The sequence below is a fragment of the Mytilus edulis genome, chromosome 2 (genome assembly GCF_963676685.1).
Source record: "Mytilus edulis chromosome 2, xbMytEdul2.2, whole genome shotgun sequence".
Classification (NCBI taxonomy): domain Eukaryota; kingdom Metazoa; phylum Mollusca; class Bivalvia; order Mytilida; family Mytilidae; genus Mytilus; species Mytilus edulis.
The window spans coordinates 6,937,278-6,961,541 of NC_092345.1; the positions used below are offsets into that span (position 1 = coordinate 6,937,278).

General features: G+C 32.5%; 1 protein-coding gene across 2 annotated transcripts; it reads left to right on the forward strand.

Moving 5' to 3' along the window:
• The first annotated feature begins 896 nt into the window (after positions 1–896).
• On the forward strand, positions 897–21,940 carry LOC139511351 (anaphase-promoting complex subunit 2-like). 2 transcript variants are annotated; one of them, XM_071297998.1, is made up of 12 exons: positions 897–1,000; positions 3,559–4,003; positions 4,374–4,479; positions 5,373–5,505; positions 6,224–6,506; positions 9,335–9,452; positions 10,425–10,600; positions 10,943–11,229; positions 12,406–12,568; positions 12,991–13,086; positions 16,907–17,136; positions 21,667–21,940. In XM_071297998.1, exons 1-12 carry the CDS (start codon positions 926–928, stop codon positions 21,874–21,876), a joined length of 2,322 nt encoding a protein of 773 aa, XP_071154099.1. In that variant the 5' UTR covers positions 897–925; the 3' UTR covers positions 21,877–21,940. The 2 variants fall into 2 exon arrangements, with proteins under 2 accessions (XP_071154099.1, XP_071154101.1); XM_071298000.1 differs by lacking the exon at positions 897–1,000 and adding an exon at positions 1,131–1,168.
• The last annotated feature ends 2,324 nt before the right edge of the window (positions 21,941–24,264 follow it).

The window sequence follows — 24,264 nt, forward strand, 5'->3', positions numbered from 1 at the left end:
ATTTTCATGGTTCGGTGGTTATAGTTAAGTTTTTGTGTTTTGGTCTGTTTTCCTCATACTTTATGCAATAGGTCTAATATATTTGTTGTATGGAATGATTGTAAGGTGTACATGTCTAGCGGGCAGATGTCATCTGACCTTGACCTCATTTTCATGGTTCAGTAGTCAAAGTTTAGTTTTTGAGTTTTGGTCCTTTTATCTAATACTATATGCCATAGGTCAACCATATATTTGGTGTATTGAAATATTTTATGATCTTTATTTCAGTTGGGCTTGTTTTATTTGAGCGTGACCTCAATTTCACGGTTCATTGTACAGTGTTACGTTTTTGTGTTTTGGTCTATTTTTCTTAAACTATAAGTAATAGGTTAACTATATTTGTTGTATGGCAGCATTGTTAGCTGTACATGTCTGCCCGGCATGGTCCATCTGACCTTGAACTCATTTTCGTGGTTTATTGGTCTCGTTTAGTTATCTTGGTTAATGTTTAGTTTATGTGACAGTTGTAATAAAGCTTTATACTTAGGTCTATCAACATAATATCAATGATAAGTAAAGAAGGGGAGACATTTCAGTGTGTGCACTCTTGTTTTTATATAAGTTGGTATTTTTTAAACTTTATTTTGAATTAAAAAAAAAAGTTTGCAGGTGGAAAATATAGTATAGATATCAATAAAAAAAATCACACGGCAAGTACACCACTCCTTGAAATTTTCTCTTCCAGACAATATGATGAAATTTTCTCTTTCCAGACATATGATGAAATTTTCTATTTCCAGACATATGAAAATCAGTAATGATAACTGTTTGTTACATTGAAATCGAAAATTCAGAAGTTGAAAACTATTTTTAACTTTTTTTTGTATTCCAAACCGTTCCCGGAGCCGTAGCAATAATTTTTACCCAGATTGGTCAATAAGCCAAGATGGCGGCAAATGTTGAACTTGTAAACAGAGCTTGGACTGTTTTAACAGACACTTTGACACCTGGAGAAAAAAAAGTAGCAATTCTTTTTAGAGTTAAAATATTTGCCATCCTTTTACTTAGGGGTCAATTTACTTTACGGTGTTGGTAAGGTTTCGGGGGTAAGAGCCGGTGTTATCTGGTTTAGATCTGGTTATGGTTGGGGTTTGTTTTCTAAAATATAAATCTGTCTGTATCTGTAGTGGTACGTGTAGAATCCTTTTTAGGCTTTTATACACGGTGGAGAAGAGTGCTGTTGTTATGGGCAGTGTTCTTGTAGAGCGGTCTTAAATGCTTCTACAGAACATGCATGCACAACTTGTTGGTTCCAGTGAATAGTTGTTTCCACAAAAAATTAATGTTTGTACTGTGGTTTGTTGCCGGTAGGTCGTTTCACCACCACACACCGCCAAACACCACTGAACACCCCAAAAGTTTATTATTTTGTCTTTTAACGTTATAAATGTGACTTAAATATAACTTTCAAGTTATTAATTCAACAAATCACAAGATTTAGAGTTCAAATATTAATTGTTTCTTCTTCTTCTATCTCTATAATAGTTGTACCAATAAGGCCAACTAAAATTAATTAGTAGATTTACATCCAGATTTTAAAAAAAAACTGGGGTGGGTGGGAGGATTTTATTTTTTAAATTTTATTTCATACGAAACCCTCTTGTGTCCAGTTATTAATACCGCAGGGCGTATAGGCAAGTGTTAAATAAGCTTATATCATGTACATAATTTTTCAAACTCTTGAATAAATATCTCTGATTGGCAACCACTGTTATACATGTAATTACAGCTTTAGAAACTGGCCTATATATAAACATAAAAAATGTAGAGAAACATGAGAAATGCTCTCTTCAGTTGGACTATACCAACACCAAATTCATTTTGCTTTCTAAGCCATTGTGTGTAGTAGTACAAATGTAGGCAACACATGTATTATGAGTACAGAATAAAATGAAAACTCAAACAGTGTTGAAAGTAATAGGTTTGGTGCTAGAGCAAGATATTGTAAATCATGAACTTAACCAAAAAGAAGTTGTTGTTTAATAAATATATTGAGGGTATTGGGACAGAGGGTGTTTGCTGTTTATCAACAAAAAACGACAGCCATATAAGGTAAATGTAAAGGCTTGCTGTAATGACATGCGTATGATTGTAGACTTTTGTTTTAGCTCAATTACATACGGTCATAAATCTAACAAGTTAGTGCTTATGTCAATTTCTTTAATCCCTTCATGATTTTGTACCAATGTGTTCCATGACTCTTGCCCTTTGGATATGCCCTTTGGATATCATTCACAGTCCAATTTTCTGACACAAAGTAATTGTATAAATAAAAATAAAAACAGTTTTCTAATCATTTGTGACACACTGCCATTTGCGTTCTTAGACACAGCTTTTTACTCGTAATCCGAATATTTCATGCCTTTCTCGTATTCAATCTCTATTCTCGGTAGATAATGATGTCATCATAGAGCAGCAGAATATGCCGACTTAATCATTTGAGATAACTTGAAGGAATACAACACCAAAATTTGAAACAGGAAGTTTGAATGCAACGAAATTATAAATGGTTACCGGTAACGGACATGAAAAAAATTCGGAAATCGTAAATTTTTTAAATAAAAAAAATCGGGGCGGGACGATTTCAGAGGGGCGGCTGGGATGAAAATCTATCAATTAATTTTAATTGGCCTAATAAGAAAAGAGACTTATGTCAAAATCTAACCGAGAACAGAGATCGAAGATACTTCAACTTATTACTTATTATGAATACATTTGAATTTTATCATTTTAATAAAATACACAATGTAATCTGGAAGGTGATGAATCCAGAGACATTTTTCCTTGTATTGATTATCGATTTTAACACAAAAATGATGCCTATAAAAATCTACAAATTGTTTAATTATAAGTGATTAATAATTTGTTTTATCGTTTTATTGTATAATATCACAGTTTCTCATAGTGGTTGGTGGTTTTTGGGGTGTTCGGTGGTGAAAAGACTCACCCGTTTGTTGCTAATTGATACTTTAAGTCCTCTGGTGTTATTGTTTACTTGACGTTCAATAATATTGCCATATGTGTGTGTTAAATATATCATAATGTAATCGTTCTTTACAGCGATATGGTCTAGGATATATGACCCTAAAATTATAGTTTGGTATTCTTTCTATTTAACACATCATACATGTCATAGTTGAATTATGGGGACCCAGGGGTTGTGGGCTCCCTTTATGTACACATACTATGATGTAGCTACAAATTTATTATGACAATGTACATACATTGTAATTTTAATTGTTACCTGTTATACACCTTATCACTTAAGGCTTCATTAAAATTTTGGCATCATAATACAAAATATCTGAAGCCACAATGGAAAAATGGTTGTTACATATGCAAAATATATGTTCAGACTGGCACAGATCTAAAAGTTGTTTAGTTTGCGAGCAATCTGTGGAAAAAAATTCAATGTAAAAAACAATTACATTACTATTTGAAATGAAAAAGTTTTGAGTTGATACAAGGGTGTCATATATATTCAACCTTTATCTTACTTTATTTATTTGAATTTTTCAGACTTCCCAGGCATATATCAGTTCAGAAGTTGAATTCCAGAATGCTGTTGAAATTCTATGCAAGCAAGATTTAGGACACATCATAGAGGAATGGTTTCTGGATACTTTACAAGAAGATTTGCGACAAAAAGTTGGTCCACAGTTCTGGAACTACTTTTCTATACAGCCAAGTGAAACAGACCAACTTCTTGAAGCAGTTGAATATTTACATAAAGTGACAATGGACTATCTCCCCTGTATTCAAAGACTTGAATCCACAACCCAAATAAAACGTTGGAGGAAGTCATCCACCTTATTTAATACATCCTCATTGACAGAAGCTTTCATACTTCTAATGAAATCAACATTGTTTTCCATTTTTCCTAGAACTTTCCAAGAAATAGTGAATAAATTTTATTCAGATGCATTTAAAGTGTTTCATCATACAACAACTGAACCTGATCAAGGTATACATGTACATGTTGTATTTCTAGTCCTTAACTGTTTACTGGCAGCATATATATGTCATGTATATAGATGTTATTATAAATTATCTTTGATAATCTCAAGGAGATTGATTTTCTTGCTTGAGCAAAAGTGAGAAAAGCAATCTCATATCACTCAACTAAACTGAGAAAGGAAATTATCAATCAGTAAGATAAAAGGAAAATTTCATAAACTAGCAATAAAGTTAGATACTTTTTATTTAAAAATCCTTTATTTTGCAATAGTACAATAATTCATTTTTCCTTTTTCTTAAATTTTCTTGGAGAACTAAAGGGTATGTGTCTTTCATTTAGAAGCTTAATCTCTTATCATTTACTTTTTGTATTGTAGACAGTGAAGATGATGAAGAAACCAGCTGTAAAGGGTGTGAACAGCCCTCAGAGACATGCTTATGTCAACACATAATGTTGAACTTCCATAATCTTAACAGAAAACTGTAAGTGTAAACAGTGACATGCTCAGGTTCACACATAATGTCTTACTAAGTGTAAACAGTGACATGCTCAGGTTCACACATAATGTCTTACTAAGTGTAAACAGTGACATGCTCAGGTTCACACATAATGTCTTACTAAGTGTAAACAGTGACATGCTCAAGTTCACACATACTATCTTACTTCCACATATTCTAAACAGAAAACTCTAATTGTAAACAGACACATATTCACTTCAATAAAGTGATATCATTACTGAATAATCACTTACAAAAAGTCTCAGGATCAATGATACCTTGACACACTTAAAAACCATGTGAGCTATTGTAAAAATTTGAAGTGCATTGTCATGATCCCTCTGTTCCTCTGTTGTAAACATTTAATAAAATCTTTCCTCTGAAACTACAAAATGTTACCAAACTTTTCTAAACTGTTTCTTAGGGAATCGAGTTTAAAATGGTATCAAGGAATTTGAACAAACAACAAACATGATTGATGTTGGTAAATAAGAAGATAAGGGTTAAATTCCAGTTTTTGCCGTATATCTCAAAACCTATTAAAAGCAGTAAGAGTAAAACTTAAATATTAAATTTTCTTCAAATGTTAATTTGAACAAAATTGGTAGTTTGTGAGTGGATATTATTTTTAAAACTATTATAGAGAAAAACTTGAATTATAAAATCATGAAGTCAATAATGTGTACAAATATTAAGCCACCCATGCTGAAATTGCCAAGTGCCCCCTTATAGCAGCTATAGCTCTTGATTGATGATTATTAACCCTATAGAAATTATACCCCTGAGTGACTATTTTTGCTCTTTTTTCATTTTTGTCACAAATTTTAATAGGAACATTTTGAAGTTGAGACTAATTGTTTACTATTTGAATATTTCAGAGATGACATTGGTATCCTAGAGAGAGTGTCTGGAACAGCTGTCACAAATATTGTACATGAAAGAATAAAGACATATGTAGAGAACTCCTGCAAAGGGAACTTTGAAACATCTTATATTGATATATTGGAAACAGTATGTTATATAGATAAAAAGACATAGAAAACATATCATAGACAAGAGAGACAATTACCCAATCAAAGAGCAGAGAATAGGCAAAGGTCACCAATAGGCCTTTAACACTTTGCGAAAATCCTTCACCCTGAGGCGACCTTCAATTGACCCCTTAACAAAAATGTGTACTAGTTCAAAATAAATGGATGTCATACTAAACACCAAAACATATAAATGAACTAAAACTAATAATCATACAAGACTAACAAAGGCTAATGGCTCCTGACTTTGGACAGGCGCAAAGGTATGACAGGGTTAAAAACGTTTAGTGAGATCGCAACCCTCCCCCATACAGCTAGGGCCACACTTAAAAAATTTTAGGTTTGCCCAAACCCTGCCCAACATTGAGACAGTGTAGGTATGCATTTTCTTTCTTTTTTGGCAAAGAGAAATTTAAGTAGCAGATGTTTATTAGTCTTCATGCCTATTTGAATAAAAAAAAAAATCACATCAGGGCAATAAAAGATTTTTTGAGTAGGCAGCATTTCTGAGAGTTCCTAACTTCCTGGTTTTTCACTTTTTTTGGTGATACATTATGGTAAAAGCATGAATTGTCTAGTTTGCAGTAAACAAGAAAATACTATTCATTGATATTTGTGTAAATATTTACAATATGTACTACATGTACATGTACTGTATTAAAAGTTAAACTAAACAATCTTTTTCTTTATGTTGACAGTGGTTAGATACAAAAGTTCTTGGTTGGTTGCACCTGGTTTATTCGGGTAACAGAACACACATATACTCTGACTGTATTGATGGATTCAAAGGGAGACTACTCCATTTCTTGTATGAGTCTTTTGCAAACATTCAAATTGAGCAGCTCTTCAATATAATCATAGAATTTCCTGAATCTGAACCAGCAATATTAGATCTTAAGATGTGTTTAGAGAAAACTGATGTGAGGACCCAGTTGGTAACATCACTGAAATCAGCATTAGAAACCAGACTTTTACATCCAGGTGCGAAACATCAGGCATTTTCCTGCATCAGTTTAGGACTGTAAATATTGAATAACAAATGATAAAGCCCTTTTTGGTAAAAAAAAAAAAAGGGGCCCAATTTTGTAACTTTTAAAAGCTATGGTGGTTAAAAAGGTTAGCCACTATTTCAAAATTGCTTATTTGACTGATTGAATTACCTATGTTTATTTAAGGAGGCTCACAGGTACAAAATTTTCATGTTTTTTCATTACAAATTTTATTTATAACACTATTAGTATAACTTTATGATATGGTACAAAAATCTACCAAAAAAATTGATTCAGTTTGGCCCCAGATGACAATTAAAATGGTTTTATCATTGAAAAGCTCCAAATTATCTCCCTTTGGTGTAAAAATGTAATTTTTTGGCATTTTGAAATTGAAATATCTTATTTAACTCATCGGTGATCTATATTTTTTATTATTTTTTTCAAATAAGCTGTACATAAACTAAATAATTGTAAAATTTAAGTGATTTCTGTAATTTGGTTTTTTTTAAAGCAATTGCTTTTATGCCGTCGCGTATGGCCATCTTTGTGACCCAGATCAGAGACTCCGCCCAGATCAAGCCATAGTATTTTGTTAAACAGGCTCCTAGTAAGTCATTCTTTAACACCTATGTATGTTTTCTAATGCAATAGATAGCTTGAAACTTTAAAAAAAAGTTAGTAGATTTAAGAAGTTTCAGAATATGTTCTTGTAGATGTATTTTTGTATTTAAAGGGTCAACCATTTGACTATCAAATAACATAGAAGTCCGCGTGAAAAAAAGTACATTTTTATAAATGCGATTCCGTTTTCCGCCGTTCGTACGATGTTTCAACAAAATATGGATTCATTTCAGTTGTTGATTTAGTATTGAAAATTTTACTGAATTATCTCCTAATAAATACGGTTTTATATGTTTAATTTGTGTTTCTTTAAGAGGTCAGGTGCTCTTGTTCATTCATAAAATTACCGTTCATTCATACATTTATCGTAAAATCATAATCACTACACAGGTTAATGCGTAGTGTCAAATTATTACCTGTAATCTAAAAATAGACAAACTTTATTTGCGCAAATAATTTAGCGGAACGAAACCCTTGTTGAAAACACATAACGATAAGTTCGTTTTCCTTTTCTGTCAAAACTCCGTAATATTTATCGATCACCTTACTAATGAAATGGACCCGTCCAAACGTAGTAGATGCCAAGTCGGTCCAGATGAAGAGATATTTACAATTTGGAATTTTCTAGTTTATTAATACATAGATTGAAAAAAAGTACGTCTTTTTAAATATCATGATCAAAACTAGGTTTGCATAATAAATGTCAGATGAAACCATTATCCTTGTCTTTTCAGTGAACAAGTCTACTACGTTTGTTGACACTCGACGGTCCACCGTGTTAGCAATTTTATTTCACATGTTTTCGAAATATTGAAGATCATTTTTCGCAATGTTTCCTGAAAATTGATAAATATCAAAGCAACGTAGAGCTGTTTGTTCTTGTTCGTATAATAAAATTGAGAATGGAAATGAGGAATGTGTCAAAGAGACAACAACCCGACCATAGAAAAATATACAACAGCAGAATTAAGGTCACCAACAGGTCTTCAATGCAGCGAAAAATTGCAGCACCCGGAGGCGTCCTTCAGCTGGCCCCTATACAATATATATACTATTTATATGGATAATCGACCTCCCTATGGATAGAAACAAGTGCCTGTGCTCGTACCGCATCAGAAGGACACATATCAACTGAGCAATAATGTTTGGAACTTAGTTTTAAAAATGATGACAAAGTAACATTATGAAAATATTTTTATTAAGCTGAAATATACATTTATTCTTTACATGTTTATGTCTTGTAAGATATTTTATTTCTTTACCGTTTTTTAACATTTGCGTCTGGAAAGTTGAAATGTTTTAACTTAATCATTTGTGTTAATGGTTAAATATAAATTAATAATAAAAATTGTTTAAATTAAATCAATAAAGGAAATTATTGCCAAGGAAGTTACAAACACTACCAGGGGATAATCCATGATGATTTCTTTTTGAGTTATATGTTTCAGCACATGTATATTTGACCCCAACTTTAGCCTGGTAAACGTGTTGTCTCCTTGTGAAATATAAAACATATTAAAAATGACTTTCTGCTAAAGTCTTTTATTTATATAAAGTTAAAACCTTCTTACTTTAAACTAGACAATACTCATGTCAGGTTTAATTCTTGTATATATGTGGATGAAAAATAAAAGTCCCCAAACATTAACATGGCAGCAATTGCTTTTACAGCCTTTAAGGCTTTGATTTAATTTCCGTATTACCTCTATTTCTCCTATTAGTTCAACAGAAAAAAGGACATTAACAAAAATGTAAGCTTCTTTTGGAGGCAGATTGTGAGTTTAATTGAAAGGTGACCCCATTTTTTAATTTCATTTTTCTATTAAGTATATGATAAAGTTCATTTATAGAAAAATACAGCGAAATCCTTTATTAAAAATAAAAATTGATTTATAGCCCCCTTTACACCATGTCAGCACATATGAATTTTGTCAATCAGATATATTCTGTTGAAAATGTTTCTCGATTAAAAAAAGAATTTCCTTTTAGGGTATCAATGTATGCAAATAAAAATACATCAAAATAGTCATTTTCAAACTTTAAGAAATAAATCCGACTTTGTTGAAAAAAAGAAAGATTACTTATTTTTCTATGATGCCTTGTAGAGTAGCTAAAATACAATTATTTTATCCTTTCTAAAAAATGAATGAATTCCATTGTTTTGAATATTCATATAAACGATTGATTCTTTTCCAGGTGTAAACACATCAGATATATTAACAGCTTATATTGCTGCTATCAGAGCTCTACGAGTTTTAGATCCAGCTGGTGTTATCCTAGAACTTGTTTGCCACCCTGTCAGAAAATACTTAAGGTATGATATATAATTAAGTATTCCCAAAATAACTGTCCCTAGGAGAGTTTCTTACAAAATTTATAATTTTTGAAATACTAAGGCTATTCTACCTCAGGCAAAGATTACCTTAGCTGTATTTGGCAAAACTTTCAGGATTTTTGGTCCTCAATGCTCTTCAACTTCGTACTTAATTTGGCATTTTTATTTTTTTTTGGATTCAAGCGTCACTGATGAGTCTTTGTAGACGAAATGCGCGTCTGGCGTATATACTAAATTTAGTCCTGGTATCTATGATGAGTTTATTTTCTAGCTAGGTAACAAATAATTTCAGTGATAATTATTTTTCCCCTGTTCAGAACATATCTTAAGTACAGCTAGTCTGCAGTTGTTCTTGAAGTTGTATGTCATTTTTTGGCTGTTTTTTCAGAGTCTGAATTCCAATAGTCCCTACTCCTTTTGTGTGATTAAACATGTTACAAAACAACTCTAGGTTGCTGTAAGATTTTTAACAAGGAACAAAAGCCATACAGTGACATACTGTATAGAAGGCCATAAAAAACAGAAATGACAAAATAAGAAACAATAAAAAACCAGAAACAACAATGCCTGAACTTTTAAAAAAAACCAAAAGTAAAGCAAATAGTAAAGACAATCTACAATAATAACCACTAAATTATTTATTCCTGATTAACATGCACTTGCAGAAAATTATTGGATTAAGCGTGTTTGTGACCTCTCAACCCTCCTCTAACCTTGGACACTGGTGTAACAACACAACATAAGAACAAATTGTAAAATTCAGTTGAAAAAAGCTTGACTCATCAGGGTGACCTATGTTAGTTCTGAATGGTTCTGTGATGATACTGTCAGGTACCAGTTCTCTAACTACTAATTATATACCATTGATATTCAGGTCCCATGGTGATACTATCAGGCCAGATATGCCAGTTCTTCAATTACTAAATAAATGTATATATCATTGATATTTAGGTCCCGTGATGATACTGTCAGATGTATTGTTTCTAATTTAACTGACGACGGAAGTAATGAGTTGTTAGATGAGCTGATTAAGGGACAGCCATTACTACTGGATGAGACAGGACATAGTGATAATGAGGATGAGGATTGGGAGAAATGGATGCCTGATCCCGTGGATGCTGATCCGTGTAAGTATACCATTGTAAGTCAAGGATTGGGTTGAAGGGTGCCTGACGTTATTCATCAAAATTAGTCAAATTTTTTATTGTCTAAAAGAATGTGTACATCTTATCTTCATGCACCAAAAATTTATGTCATTTGGCAAGAGATTTAATGGTTTATTGTCATGATGATACCCCCGTTAAGACCCTCATTTATAGGTGTTTAGAACCTGATATTACTAGACTTTAAATTTTTCTCTTCTCATATTTCATAACTATTTTTCACAGTAAAAAACAGGAATATGTATGATGTTTTACACTGAATTTTCTAAATTTAAAAAAAAACAAAACTTTTTATGTCTTTTATAGCTACCACATCCAAAAGTAGAAGAGCTTCAGATATTATAAGTATGCTGGTCAACATTTATGGTAGTAAGGAATTATTTGTGAATGAATACAGAACATTACTAGCAGATAGAATCCTCACTCAATTTAATTATGAAATCGAGAAGGAGATCCGTTACTTGGAACTACTTAAATTAAGATTTGGAGAGACACAATTACACTTTTGTGAAGTCATGTTGAAAGATGTAGCTGATTCCAAAAGATTAAACACCAGAGTTACTGAAGCTAGAAATAAAAGTGGTGAAAGAGGGGTGAGTTAACCTATCTTAATATTTTGTAGACCGTAAGAAAGTCTGGTTTATTGTGAATCCTCTTGCTATTAAGTTTATGAAGGTCTGTGGTAAACCAAAGACACACAAAAATAAAAAATATTTTTTTTATTAGGAAATAGAATTTTTACGAGACATTTGAACCTATGTCACATTTTTGTTCCTGACCTTAATCATTATCTGGTTCAAAATAGATAATTTATACAAAATGTAGATTACTAGACAAAATTATTGAAAATACTAATAAAAAGAAAGTATAAGACTCCTCTCACATTAAGACAAACACCACCATCTTGCAAATATGTAGGGCTGTTCTATGCTTACAGGCCAAAGCTGTATGAATACTTCACACTTTTCTATGCTTACAGGCCAAAGCTGTATGAATACTTCATACTTTTCTATGCTTACAGGCCAAAGCTGTATGAATATTTCACACTTTTCTATGCTTACAGGCCAAAGCTGTATGAATACTTCACACTTTTCTATGCTTACAGGCCAAAGCTGTATGAATACTTCACACTTTTCTATGCTTACAGGCCAAAGCTGTATGAATATTTCACACTTTTCTATGCTTACAGGCCAAAGCTGTATGACTACTTCACACTTTTCTATGCTTACAGGCCAAAGCTGTATGAATACTTCACACTTTTCTATGCTTACAGGCCAAAGCTGTATGAATATTTCACACTTTTCTATGCTTACAGGCCAAAGCTGTATGAATACTTCACACTTTTCTATGCGTACAGGCCAAAGCTGTATGAATACTTCACACTTTTCTGTGCTTACAGGCCAAAGCTGTATGAATATTTCACACTTTTCTATGCTTACAGGCCAAAGCTGTATGAATACTTCACACTTTTCTGTGCTTACAGGCCAAAGCTGTATGAATACTTCACACTTTTCTGTGCTTACAGGCCAAAGCTGTATGAATATTTCATACTTTTCTATGCTTACAGGCCAAAGCTGTATGAATACTTCACACTTTTCTATGCTTACAGGCCAAAGCTGTATGAATACTTCACACTTTTCCTTAGTGTTTTGAGTAATTTGTTTCTTTTTCCTAAAAGACAATTGAAGATCTACTGGTAACAGCATACATACTTTGTGAGTACTGGGTTCTCACCAGAATTTTAAAATGTAAAAGTTGTTTTGTTATAGGAAATTGATGTAAATGCAATGGTTTTATCAGCCCAGTTTTGGCCAGCATTCAGGGAAGAGAAGATAACTCTCCCAGAAGTGATGCAGGAATCACTGAAGGAATACACAAAGAAATTTGAGGCTCTAAAAGGAAATAGAACATTAAACTGGAAACCACATTTAGGTATGTCAGCTTGTGAAAATAACCTTTAAAATTTATGCAATAATCTGTTTGTTTGAAAGTTCTTGTAAGAATGTTTTTTTTCTCTCTCAGTATATTGAAAAGTTCCAATGAACTGCATGATAGTATACCTATCTACTCAGCCAAACATACAAACATATTAAAATAATTATGATTATTATTTACAAAATCTTTGAATATATTCCAGAATCATTTTGGCAATATTAAAACATGCTAAGACAGGAAACAGACTGCTTCAGCTTTGTCCAAACAAAGTGATCTCTGAGAGACCAATACAAAACTCTCCAAAATTTGAGATGAAACAATTGAACCTACACTAGTACTATCAGTAAAATTAGTTTAGTTTCAGTAAACAGACAATGTTTAAACAAAAATTGTCAGTTAGCAAAATTATTTGTTTTCAGGTCTTGTTAACATTGACATAGAGCTTAAAGATAGAACAATCAACTTTAATGTGTCTCCGGTTCATGCTGCCATTATTATGCAGTTTCAGAAACAAGGTATGTTAAGTTTGTAATAATAAAAGAGAATTGGGGTAAATATCAATGAAATTGCAGCAGATAATTATAAGTTTACTTGAAATAGTAATCTGGAGGTGAAAAATAAGATGGATCAATAGTTGTATTATTTTTGACTGATCTTTTTTGTCTTGTGTATATTGGAAAACCTGTAATTAGGCCACACCAAATTAATTTCTTGTTCTACGGATTTTTGGACTCCAAAATTTGGGGCGAGCGAGCGATTTGAAAATTTTAATAAAAAAATATTTAATTTGAAATTTTTTGAGGCGAAGCTTGAAAAGTAAAGGCGAGCGATTATATTTTTTTTTTGTAAACATAAAATAGTAGGTTTTGACAATATTAAAACTTGATTTATAACTTGTACTTTGACATTTTTTAATTTCTGAAGTATTTTTTCCCTGTTCACCAAGAAATAATTAAATCTGGTCTATGTATGTGTGACTGACAATGATACAATTCTCCATCCAAGTCATAATCAGTTTGGGGGCAACCCCTTAATTTTATAAATATCCCTTTTACATGTTTTATGATGGATCATATAAGTTATAATATATTTGTTTGTACAAAAGGGCTCATATTTTCTCAAAGAACTATATATCTATCAATAGCTAGTATTAAATGGTCAAAACATGTCCAAGAATTTTGTAATATTCCTGGACTTTAACCATGTTAAATTAACACATTTACTTTATCAGTTTAATATTATTCAAAATAAGTGGACCCCTCTTTTAGAAAAAGTTGTTTAAAATATGATGTAACTCTCCCCTTTTTGAGTACAAAATTCTAAGTTTTCAAAGTTTTTGTATAAAAAAACTATACAAATTCTTGGTATTTCTATTTTCTTTTCTACATCAGTAAAATGACCCCTTGTCTGAGGGAGGGTTGTTCTCAACCTGACAATAACAAACACAGGTCAAAGTACGGCCTTTTACACAGGGCTTTGATACAGACCAAACAGCAAGCTATAAAGGATCCCAAAATTATTAGCGTACACAATTCGAACAGGAAAACCAACGATCTAATTTATATATTCAAACGGGAAAATACCAATGAACAACATCAACAAACTATAACTGCTGAACGACAGGCCCCTGAATCAATCAGGACAGGTGCATAAACATGCAGCGGCTATAGATAGTTTTGTTTTGCCAGCATACAATATAATTGCAGTTGAAGGCAAATCCTTCAGAAGTTCTTTGTACATTTTGGTCTAACAACAAGTTTTCAAGTTTTCAAGTTTTTTATTTCTCAAGACCCTTAACCAGGGTATGTGAACAAATACAATTGAATACAATTTAACACAATATAACAAAATAGGTTGATTAAATGAACAAGTTAACATGTATACATGATATACATTTCCAAATATATGGAAGACGAACATATTATATAAACAGTAACTTCAATCATTTTACTAAAGAAAGTATGATTTTACAAAATTTTGCAGCTTTGAATATTACATTATAATTGACTGAGTTAAACAAAGCATGAAATTTATCAACATTTGGATTTGTAGTGAATTCTTTTGGCAATAACATTTTCCTCTCGTTTTTGAAATAAGAGCATTGGAATAAATAATGAAATTCATCACCTAATGAGTTACAGTCACAAATATCACAAATTCTATCATCTCTTGCTATTCCCCAAAACCTGCCCTTTTCAACTGGCAGTTTATTATTAACACATCTAAAATTACATAAAGATTTCCTTAAATCTGTAGGAAGTTCTATTAAATATTTTTCAAAACAATGCTTTCTTTTAAAAATTCTATAATTGAGACATTTAGGTGATTCATACACAGTAGCACACCATTTCTGCTTAAATTGGTCACATAACCTTTGCTTTACAATCTTAGCTAGGTTGACAGATTTAGACACATTTTGAGTTAACCAATATTCAGAACAACCACATTCATTTAGAGTATTTTCAACACAACGTATCCATTCTGAATGGTACATATTTCTGTTATGCATGGTGTATAACAATTTATACAAAATAGATGAAATCTTATCTTGCTTACTACACATGAATCTTTTCCATAGACCAATCATCCTACTTTTAATAAATACATCAATAGGATATCTACCTAGTTCTCCATATATAATACAATTTGGAGTTGACTTCTTAACATTTAAAATAATCTTATAAAATTGTAAGAATAAAGATTCAACAGTATTATTGTTACTATAACCCCACACTTCACACCCATATAACAATATAGGTGCTACCATTGTGTCAAACATTTGTAATTGCAAATCAATAGGCAATCCTAGACTTCTACATTTTCTTAACATACTGTACATGGCTTTTCTACCTTGTTCTAACAATTTATTCTGGTTATTTTTAAAGGAACCGTTATACATAAATATAATACCTAAATAAGCAAAATCATCAACAATATTCAAAACCTCCCCATTCAGTGTAAATACAGGTTTATCAGTGGATTTACGTTTCCTAAATACAACAACTTTTGTTTTTGTAGCATTAATTTCAAGTTTCCAAGTCTTACAATATAAATACATGGAATTAAGTGCAGCTTGTAACTCAGCCTTAGATTTAGCAAGTATAACAGTGTCATCAGCATATAATAATAGATACAATCTTAAATAGACAGAAATTTCATCAGTATCAAGAGCAGTATGAACAGCATTACAAACATCTGACAACCCATCATATGCATTAGATACAAACTGGACTAAATCATTAAGAAACAGCGAAAAAAGTACAGGCGACAGGTTTTCTCCCTGTCTAACACCAACATTACTTTGAAAATAATCTGACATTTGACTACCCTGTCGTACACAAGATTTAGCATTTTCATACATAGCATGTACAATATTAAACATTTTACCATCAATACAGTTTTGCAGTAACTTATTCCATAAAGCTGTTCTATTAATGGAGTCAAAAGCCTTGCGATAATCAATAAAGGCACAATATAGTGGTTTATTCTTGTGTAAGTACAAATCAATTAAACATTTAAGATTGAATATATGATCATAAGTTCCATAATTCTTTCTAAAACCTGCCTGTTCTTCACAGAGAACATTCATATTTTCAAGATAAACATTAAGTCTGTTATTTAGTACAGCTGTAAAAAGTTTACCATAACAACTAAGTATTGTAATCCCCCTGTAATTGTAACAACGGAACATTTTGGATAGGGAATATAAGTAAGGGGGAAAGAAACCAATGTTGATATCTTTTTATAATATTTTCAAAAAAACGGTGCGGGAAATAGACATGTTTACATTTCAGGATGCGGGAAGCGGGAATATAAAAAAAATAAAAAAATTCTGTTTTGAAAAAAATAGGTGCGGGCGGGTCCGTCGAACAAGGAATCAAATTGGTGTGGCCTTACTGTAGATTCTTTATTAAACCTCAACATACCTGCTTTTACAGATTTCATGGTTAACAGTGAACCACAAATTTAAATGTTCAACTAAATTTAAATTTCTATAATCTTGTATGCAGACTTATTCCTCTATCCATGATAATAAATACACATGAAAATAAATACACATGAAAATAAATACACATGAAAATAAATACATAAAATAAATACACATGAAAATAAATACACATGAAAATAAATAAATCGGCAATAGTCATGATTCACTACAAACAAGGCTGATAAAATTTTCAGTTTACGCATATTGAGGCATGAAGAAAGAGTCTTTAGGGAAGCCATTAAATTCTGAGAATGATGCATTAGGCCAGGTACTTTAGTTATATAATTATTGACAAACAGTTTCTGCTAATCATAGTGAAGTTGAATTTTAATCTCTTGCTTTTAAAGAAAAATGGACAGTGGAAGATTTGAGCAATGAGTTGCAAATGCCGGCAACAGCATTGAGAAGAAAGATAGCCTACTGGCAAACACAGGGTCTACTCAAGGAGGAAACAACAGACACGTTTCTCTTGGTGGAAGAACATAAGGGCCGCACACATGATGTTATTGTTACTGACGATGATGAAACAGAATCAGCCATGGCCTCAGCTCAGTCACAGAGGGAGGAAGAATTGCAGGTTAGTTATTCCATAACATGTTTAAATTGTGTTAGGTCTCATTTTAGTCCTGAGTGATAGGACAAATTACAGGTTAATCATATTCTTATTACATTTGAACTGAATTTTGTGAAGTCTTTAGTAGGAGCTATTGAATGTAAAAATATGGTTTTACCTTGCTTTTATTCAGAACTCACTATCAACAATTTAAATAGTAAATCAAAGGGTATTCAGGGATCAAAATTAACTTATGAAGGCCAGTACCCACCTGGCCTACCAGACTTGAAAATCAGTTAGCCCAGACAAAAAGTCAGTAGCCCACAAAATTTTACTATCACCGGTGAAACCCGTGAAGCTGAACTTTCTAGGGGGGTTTGGGGTATGCTCCCCCCCCAGAAAATTTTGAATTTTAGACTCAAAATCCTGCATTCTGAGCATACCTGGAGATGATTTAGATGCCTGGGAAAAAGTTATTTTTTTCTTATCTTTGTTGTTGACTTCAATCAAATTTCAATTTCATTAAAAAAAAAATCATTTGCAAAATGGGAATCTTCATGCCCTGTGTACAAGATTTTTTTACATATCTTTTAAAGACAACTAAAGAATTCTCTGTTCTGGAATACATGTAGATGATAGATGAAATATTTCATTTTATTTCTTTAATAATCTAATTTATTAAATATCTTGGTCGATTCATTTTGCGTATTAAACTACGTACATTTGTAAACAAATGACCCCCCTTTTTTCTCGACTATTTCACGTATTCCAAAAGCGTTGTCATGAACTTGATATCTTCTCTGATTTTCTTTTTTTAGCTCACCTGTCCCGAAGGGACAAGTGAGCTTATGCCATCACTTGGCGTCCGTCGTCGTCCGTCATCCGTCGTCTGTCGTCGTAAACTATTTCAAGAATCTTCTCCTCTGAAACTACTGGGCTAAATACTTTCAAACTTTAACTGAATGTTCCTTAGGGTATCTAATTTATAAATTGTATCCGAAGTTTTGATCTATCAACAAACATGGTCGCCATTGCTAAAAATAGAACATAGGGGTCAAATGCAGTTTTTGGCTTATAACTCAAAAACTAAAGCATTTAGAGCAAATCTGATAGGGGTAATATTGTTTATCAGGTCAAGATCTATCTGCCCTGAAATTTTCAGATGAATCAGACAACCCGTTGTTGGGTTGCTGCCCCTGAATTGGTAATTTTAAGGAAATTTTGCTGTTTTTGGTTATTATCTTGAATATTATTATAGATAGAGATAAACTGTAAACAGGAATAATGTTCAGCAAAGTAAGATTTACAAATAAGTCAACATGACGGAAATGGTCAGTTGACCCCTTTAGGAGTTATTGCCCTTTATAGTCAATTTTTAACCATTTTTCGTAAATCTTAGTAATCTTTTACAAAAATCTTCTCCTCTGAAACTACTGGGCCAAATACTTCCAAACTTAAATTGAATGTTCCTTAGGGTATCTAGTTTGTAAATTGTATCCGAAGTTATGATCTATCAACAAACATGGTCGTCATTGCTAAAAATAGAACATAGGGGTCAAATGCAGTTTTTGGCTTATAACTCAAAAACCAAAGCATTTAAAGCAAATCTGACATGGGGTAAAATTGTTTATCAGGTCAAGATCTATCTGCCTTGAAATTTTCAGATGAATCAGACAACCTGTTGTTGGGTTGCTGCCCCTGAATTGGTAATTTTAAGGAAATTTTGCTGTTTTTGGTTATTATCTTGAATATTATTATAGATATAGATAAACTGTAAACAGGAATAATGTTCATCAAAGTAAGATTTACAAATAAGTCAACATGACGGAAATGGTCAGTTGACCCCTTTAGGAGTTATTGCCCTTTATAGTCAATTTTTAACCATTTTTTCGTAAATCTTAGTAATCTTTTAAAAAAATCTTCTCTGAAACTACTGGGCCAAATACTTCCAAACTTTAACTGAATGTTTCTTAGGGTATCTAGTTTGTATATTGTATCCGAAGTTGTGATCTATCAACAAACATGGTCGCCATTGCTAAAAATAGAACATAGGGGTCAAATGCAGTTTTTGGCTTATAACTCAAAAACCAAAGCATTTAGAGCAATCTGACATGGGATAATATTGTTTATCAGGTCAAGATCTATCTGCCCTGAAATTTTCAGATGAATCAGACAACCTGTTGTTGGGTTACTGCCCCTGAATTGGTAATTTTAAAGAAATTTTGCTGTTTTTGGTTATTATCTTGAATATTATTATAGATAGAGATAAACTGTAAGCAGGAATAATGTTCAGCAAAGTAAGATTTACAAATAAGTCAACATTACGGAAATGGTCAGTTGACCCCTTTAGGAGTTATTGCCCTTTATAGTCAATTTTTAACCATTTTTCGTAAATCTTAGTAATCTTTTACAAAAATCTTCTCCTCTGAAACTACTGGGCCAAATACTTCCAAACTTTAACTGAATGTTCCTTAGGGTATCTAGTTTGTAAATTGTATCCGAAGTTATGATCTATCAACAAACATGGTCGCCATTGCTAAAAATAGAACATAGGGGTCAAATGCAGTTTTTGGCTTATAACTCAAAAACCAAAGCATTTAGAGCAATCTGACATGGGATAATATTGTTTATCAGGTCAAGATCTATCTGCCCTGAAATTTTCAGATGAATCAGACAACCTGTTGTTGGGTTGCTGCCCCTGAATTGATAATTTTAAGGAAATTTTGCTGTTTTTGTTTATTATCTTGAATATAATTATAGATAGAAATAAACTGTAAACAGCAATAATGTTCAGCAAAGTAAGATCTTCAATTAAGTCAATTTGACCAAAATTGTCAATTGACCCTTTAAGGAGTTGTTGCCCTTTAAAGACTTTATTCACAATTTGTTCATCATGTTGACTTACTTTAAAAAATCTTCTCCTTTGAAACTGCTGTATCAATTTCAGCCAAACTTAGGCTAAATGAGTTTCAGAGTATCTAGTATAAATTTTATATTTTATTTCCTTGTATGTCAAGAAACATAGCTCCTATGGCTAAAATAGAACATAGGAGAAAATGATTATTTTTTTGGCTTTTGAAGAAAATAGGATGATCCAAAAAACATTTAAATAAATTGAAAAGCCAAAATAATCATTGATGAGAGATTTAACCAAAAGAATTAAGGTGAGAGATTCAGGCTCTTGAGAGCCTCTTGTTTTGTAAACTGTTCAGTTAGTAAGGAACATAAATCATTTTTAACTATAAATGTTATTTATTGTGGTCGACAATACTCTACTTTCGTTTTTGACCTTCATTCTCTGTACACCACGTGGGCTTTGAAAATGTTACTACAAAAGGTACTGTTTTCCAGATTCTTAACAGTATTATATATATCAGACTTGCTTTTATTTGACTGATATTACTTCATGACATGCTATTGTCATCTTCCCTGACTTTCTTCGCTTTCTTGAACATGTTAAAGCCAAAACCTTGATTGCTTCATATTGTTAATGACCATCGGAACACCTCTCTTGTTATCCTTGCAAGCATACGATACATTCCGACTTTAAATAGACGACCAATCAGTGACCTGAATTAACGTGAACTATATTTAGTCACAGGTAAACACTGATTTGACATCCTTGTTTATCGCGACCGCGACTTTGATGCAATACATTTTAAAAAGATTTTTTTTTTAATTTAAATTTTTGTCCGTGAAGTAGCTAGTACCTGGAGTCACGGTAAATGGCGGATTTCAGGCAGTCAAGAACTTGTTTTCAATTCGCCACCTGGGCTACCACAACTGAGTAAAAGATCGCCCAGGTCAATTTCTGGTCGCCATTGGCGACTGGGCAACCGTTAATTTTTTCCCCTGGTATACTTATTTATGTTAATGTCCCACTTATTATGACCCATCTAGGAGCATTATGTTTTTCAGTCTGTGCTTCCATTCGTCTGTCCTTTTGTTTGTCTTTTTGTCTTGCTTCAGGTTAAATATTTTGGTCAAGGTAGATTTTGATGAAGTGTAAGTCCAATCAACTGGCAACTTAGTACACATGTTCCTTATGATATGATCTTTCTAATTTTATGCCATATAAGAGTTTTGACCCCAATTTCCGGGTCCACTGAACATTAACAATGATTGCACGAGTGGGGCAACAATGTACTATTGTCACATTCTTGTTATACATCTGAGATGCTCAAAAGAAATTAAAGAACACATTATCAGAGATCTCCATGACCTTTTTCACAAAAGCCCAACGTCATTGTCAAATGAACCTTGCCATAATTGAATAACTTTCCTATGATTGAAACGTATAGTGAAAACTTGTTTTTATATTGAAATTTAAATTTTAATCATTAATACTGTGCAATGAAACTGGCTTGCCCTTATCTGTAACAATGTAAGAGAGTTACTGAAATTTAGATTTTCAATATCAGATAATGGTTTTTTAAGTGCCTTTTTTGGTATCATCTATGTTTTATTGGAAAAGCCGATATAAAATACCAGATTTTAAAATACCAGATTTTATAACTAACTCTAAGAACTATTATATTTTTACATTTTTTTCAGGTTTTCTGGTCGTACATCGTGGGAATGTTGACTAATTTAGAAAGCCTTCCATTAGAAAGAATACACACAATGTTGAGAATGTTTGCAATGCAAGGACCAACCACTATGGAATGCAGTACACAGGAACTTAAAGGATTTCTAGATAGAAAAGTTAAAGAGCAAAAACTATTATATGCAGGAGGTGTTTATAGGCTACCAAAGTCAAGCTGAATAAATTAAATCAATAAAAAACTTGTTTGTATCATTTGAGAAAATACTTTTTTAACCTCTGAAACATTAGTGTCACATTTTTTCCCTCATACATATTACAAATCATGGTTAACCCACCACATTTTTGAGCCTGTCCCAAATCAGGAGCCATTGTAGGTCTTGTACTTTTTATGCCCCACCTACGATAGTAGAGGGGCATTATGTTTTCTGGTCTGTGCGTCCGTTCGTCCGTCCGTCCGTTCGTCTGTGCGTCCGTTCGTCCGTTCGTCCGTCCGTCCGTCCGTCTGTCTGTCCGTTCGTCCGTCTGTCCCGCTCCAGGTTAAAGTTTTTGGTCAAGGTAGTTTTTGATGAAGTTGAAGTCCAATCGACTTCAAACTTAGTACGCATGTTCCCTATGATATGATCTTTCTAATTTTAATGCCAAATTAGAGTTTTTACCCGAATTTAACGGTCCACTGAACAAGGAAAATGATAGTGCGAGTGGGGCATTCGTGTACTGAGGACACATTCTTGTTTTACTTTTAATTCATTTGTATGTATTTTAGTTTAGTATGATGTCCATTTTCACTGAACAAGTACACATTTTTATTTAGGGGCAAGCTGAAATCCACCTGGGTGTAGGATCTTTTCACTGTGTTGAAGACCAATCGGTGGCCTTCATCTATTATCTGCTCTTTGGTCTGGATGTTTTCTCTTTGACATTTACCCCACTCCTATTCTCAACTTGACACATAATGTGAACCAAATTTGTACCTATAAATATGGAATTTATCTGTAGAAAGATATATTTATTGCAAAAATAGTATGCAACATTTTCGCAGCAAGGGGGATGAGCTTTTTTTGGAAAATGACGCAGTCATTGTTCCATAACTGCCGACCTGAACTTCATTACATTGCTCTGCCTAACGCGCTTGGTTTCGTATTTCCTATTTTCCAAACAAACTGGAATCTGCTTGTGTTATCATTATGCATCATTGTGTAGTATTAAACCAGCCAGGACCCAGTTTACACTGGTTTTTGCTTGTATTCCACTACACTCGAACAAAGTGTTGTAGTTTGACGGGAACCAGTTTTAGAATTTGTAAACTACAAAACGTAATCGGTTATTGTTCATTCCGTTTTGGTGTTTCATACCGACTTATATGGTTTGAATAAGCTTAAGACCATTCAAACATTAATGTGATAGGTATATTAAAGATTGTTTTACAAAAGGATTGAACTGTTTTACTTTCAAAGTCGTACTATAGGGATATCTGTCATATACGGATTTCCACTCTCACCGGTTAATTTCTTCTTTTACACGTGCTTTGGAAACTTCCTGTTTAATCGCAAGTTTTAAAATTGTTTTTGAGTGAATTAAACTTATTTTAACAATCATGAAGCGTTCCAGAATCATTTTAAAGCAGTTTCTTCTTCTCTTTGATGATGGAAAATAGGTTTTCTCAAGAAAATACCGCAAACGATCGCAGAGGAATTGAAACGTACAAGTCAAGTCGGCACCTGGTTAAATTGGCATCTAGTCAAATCGGCACCTATTCGACGTCAATTCGGCATCCAATAATATTTGATATAATATTTTCTATTCAATTAATTAATTACTGTTACCAAGTACATAGTGAATATGTTGTTGTGTATTTTGGTAAACCACGAAACGAAAGTGAATATGTAGTGTATAAAGGTAAACAACGAAGCCCTTACCAAAGCTGTTGTTTTAACAATTAGACAATTTGTGTAATTGTAAAAACAAGTCAATTATTAAAATAAAATGGAAAACTATGAGTCCCTTTCAATAAATCAATCTTTCATGCCAAATAATTAGCAAATATAAGGTGTTTGTTTTTAGTAAAGTTTAAACAGCATTAAACCAACAATCCTGTAAAATGCTCAACTGGTTAAAATAATGCAGAAAAATACACAATATCTCATGTATTAGTCCAAATAATTATGACGTCTGGCAAGGCTATTTTATTATTTTTCTGGGACGCCTCCCTACGACGTTCAGGTGCCAATTTAACTAGGTGCCAGTTTGACTAGAATTCTTTGACAAATGTTTGAAACTATCTGAGTTTCATTAGACCTTTGATAGCAGTAACAAAAAGATTATTTACTTAATATTTTGTGGGAGAAGGGGGTTCAGACTGTGTGGCATCAGGTCTGTTTGTGCCCAATACATTTTCGCACCCTACACGTTCGCACATTCACACTCTACTCATTCACGCCCAATTTTAATTCAAATTCAAGTTGAATAATTGGAAAATTATGGTTGTTGTTTTAAATTGCTTTGGTGTAAATACTGAATGTATTTATAGCTTGGTATGAGTAAAACATTGAAGATTTTAAAGGAAAAAACACAAAAGATAATTGTTTTTAACAGCTTGGTCCCATTGA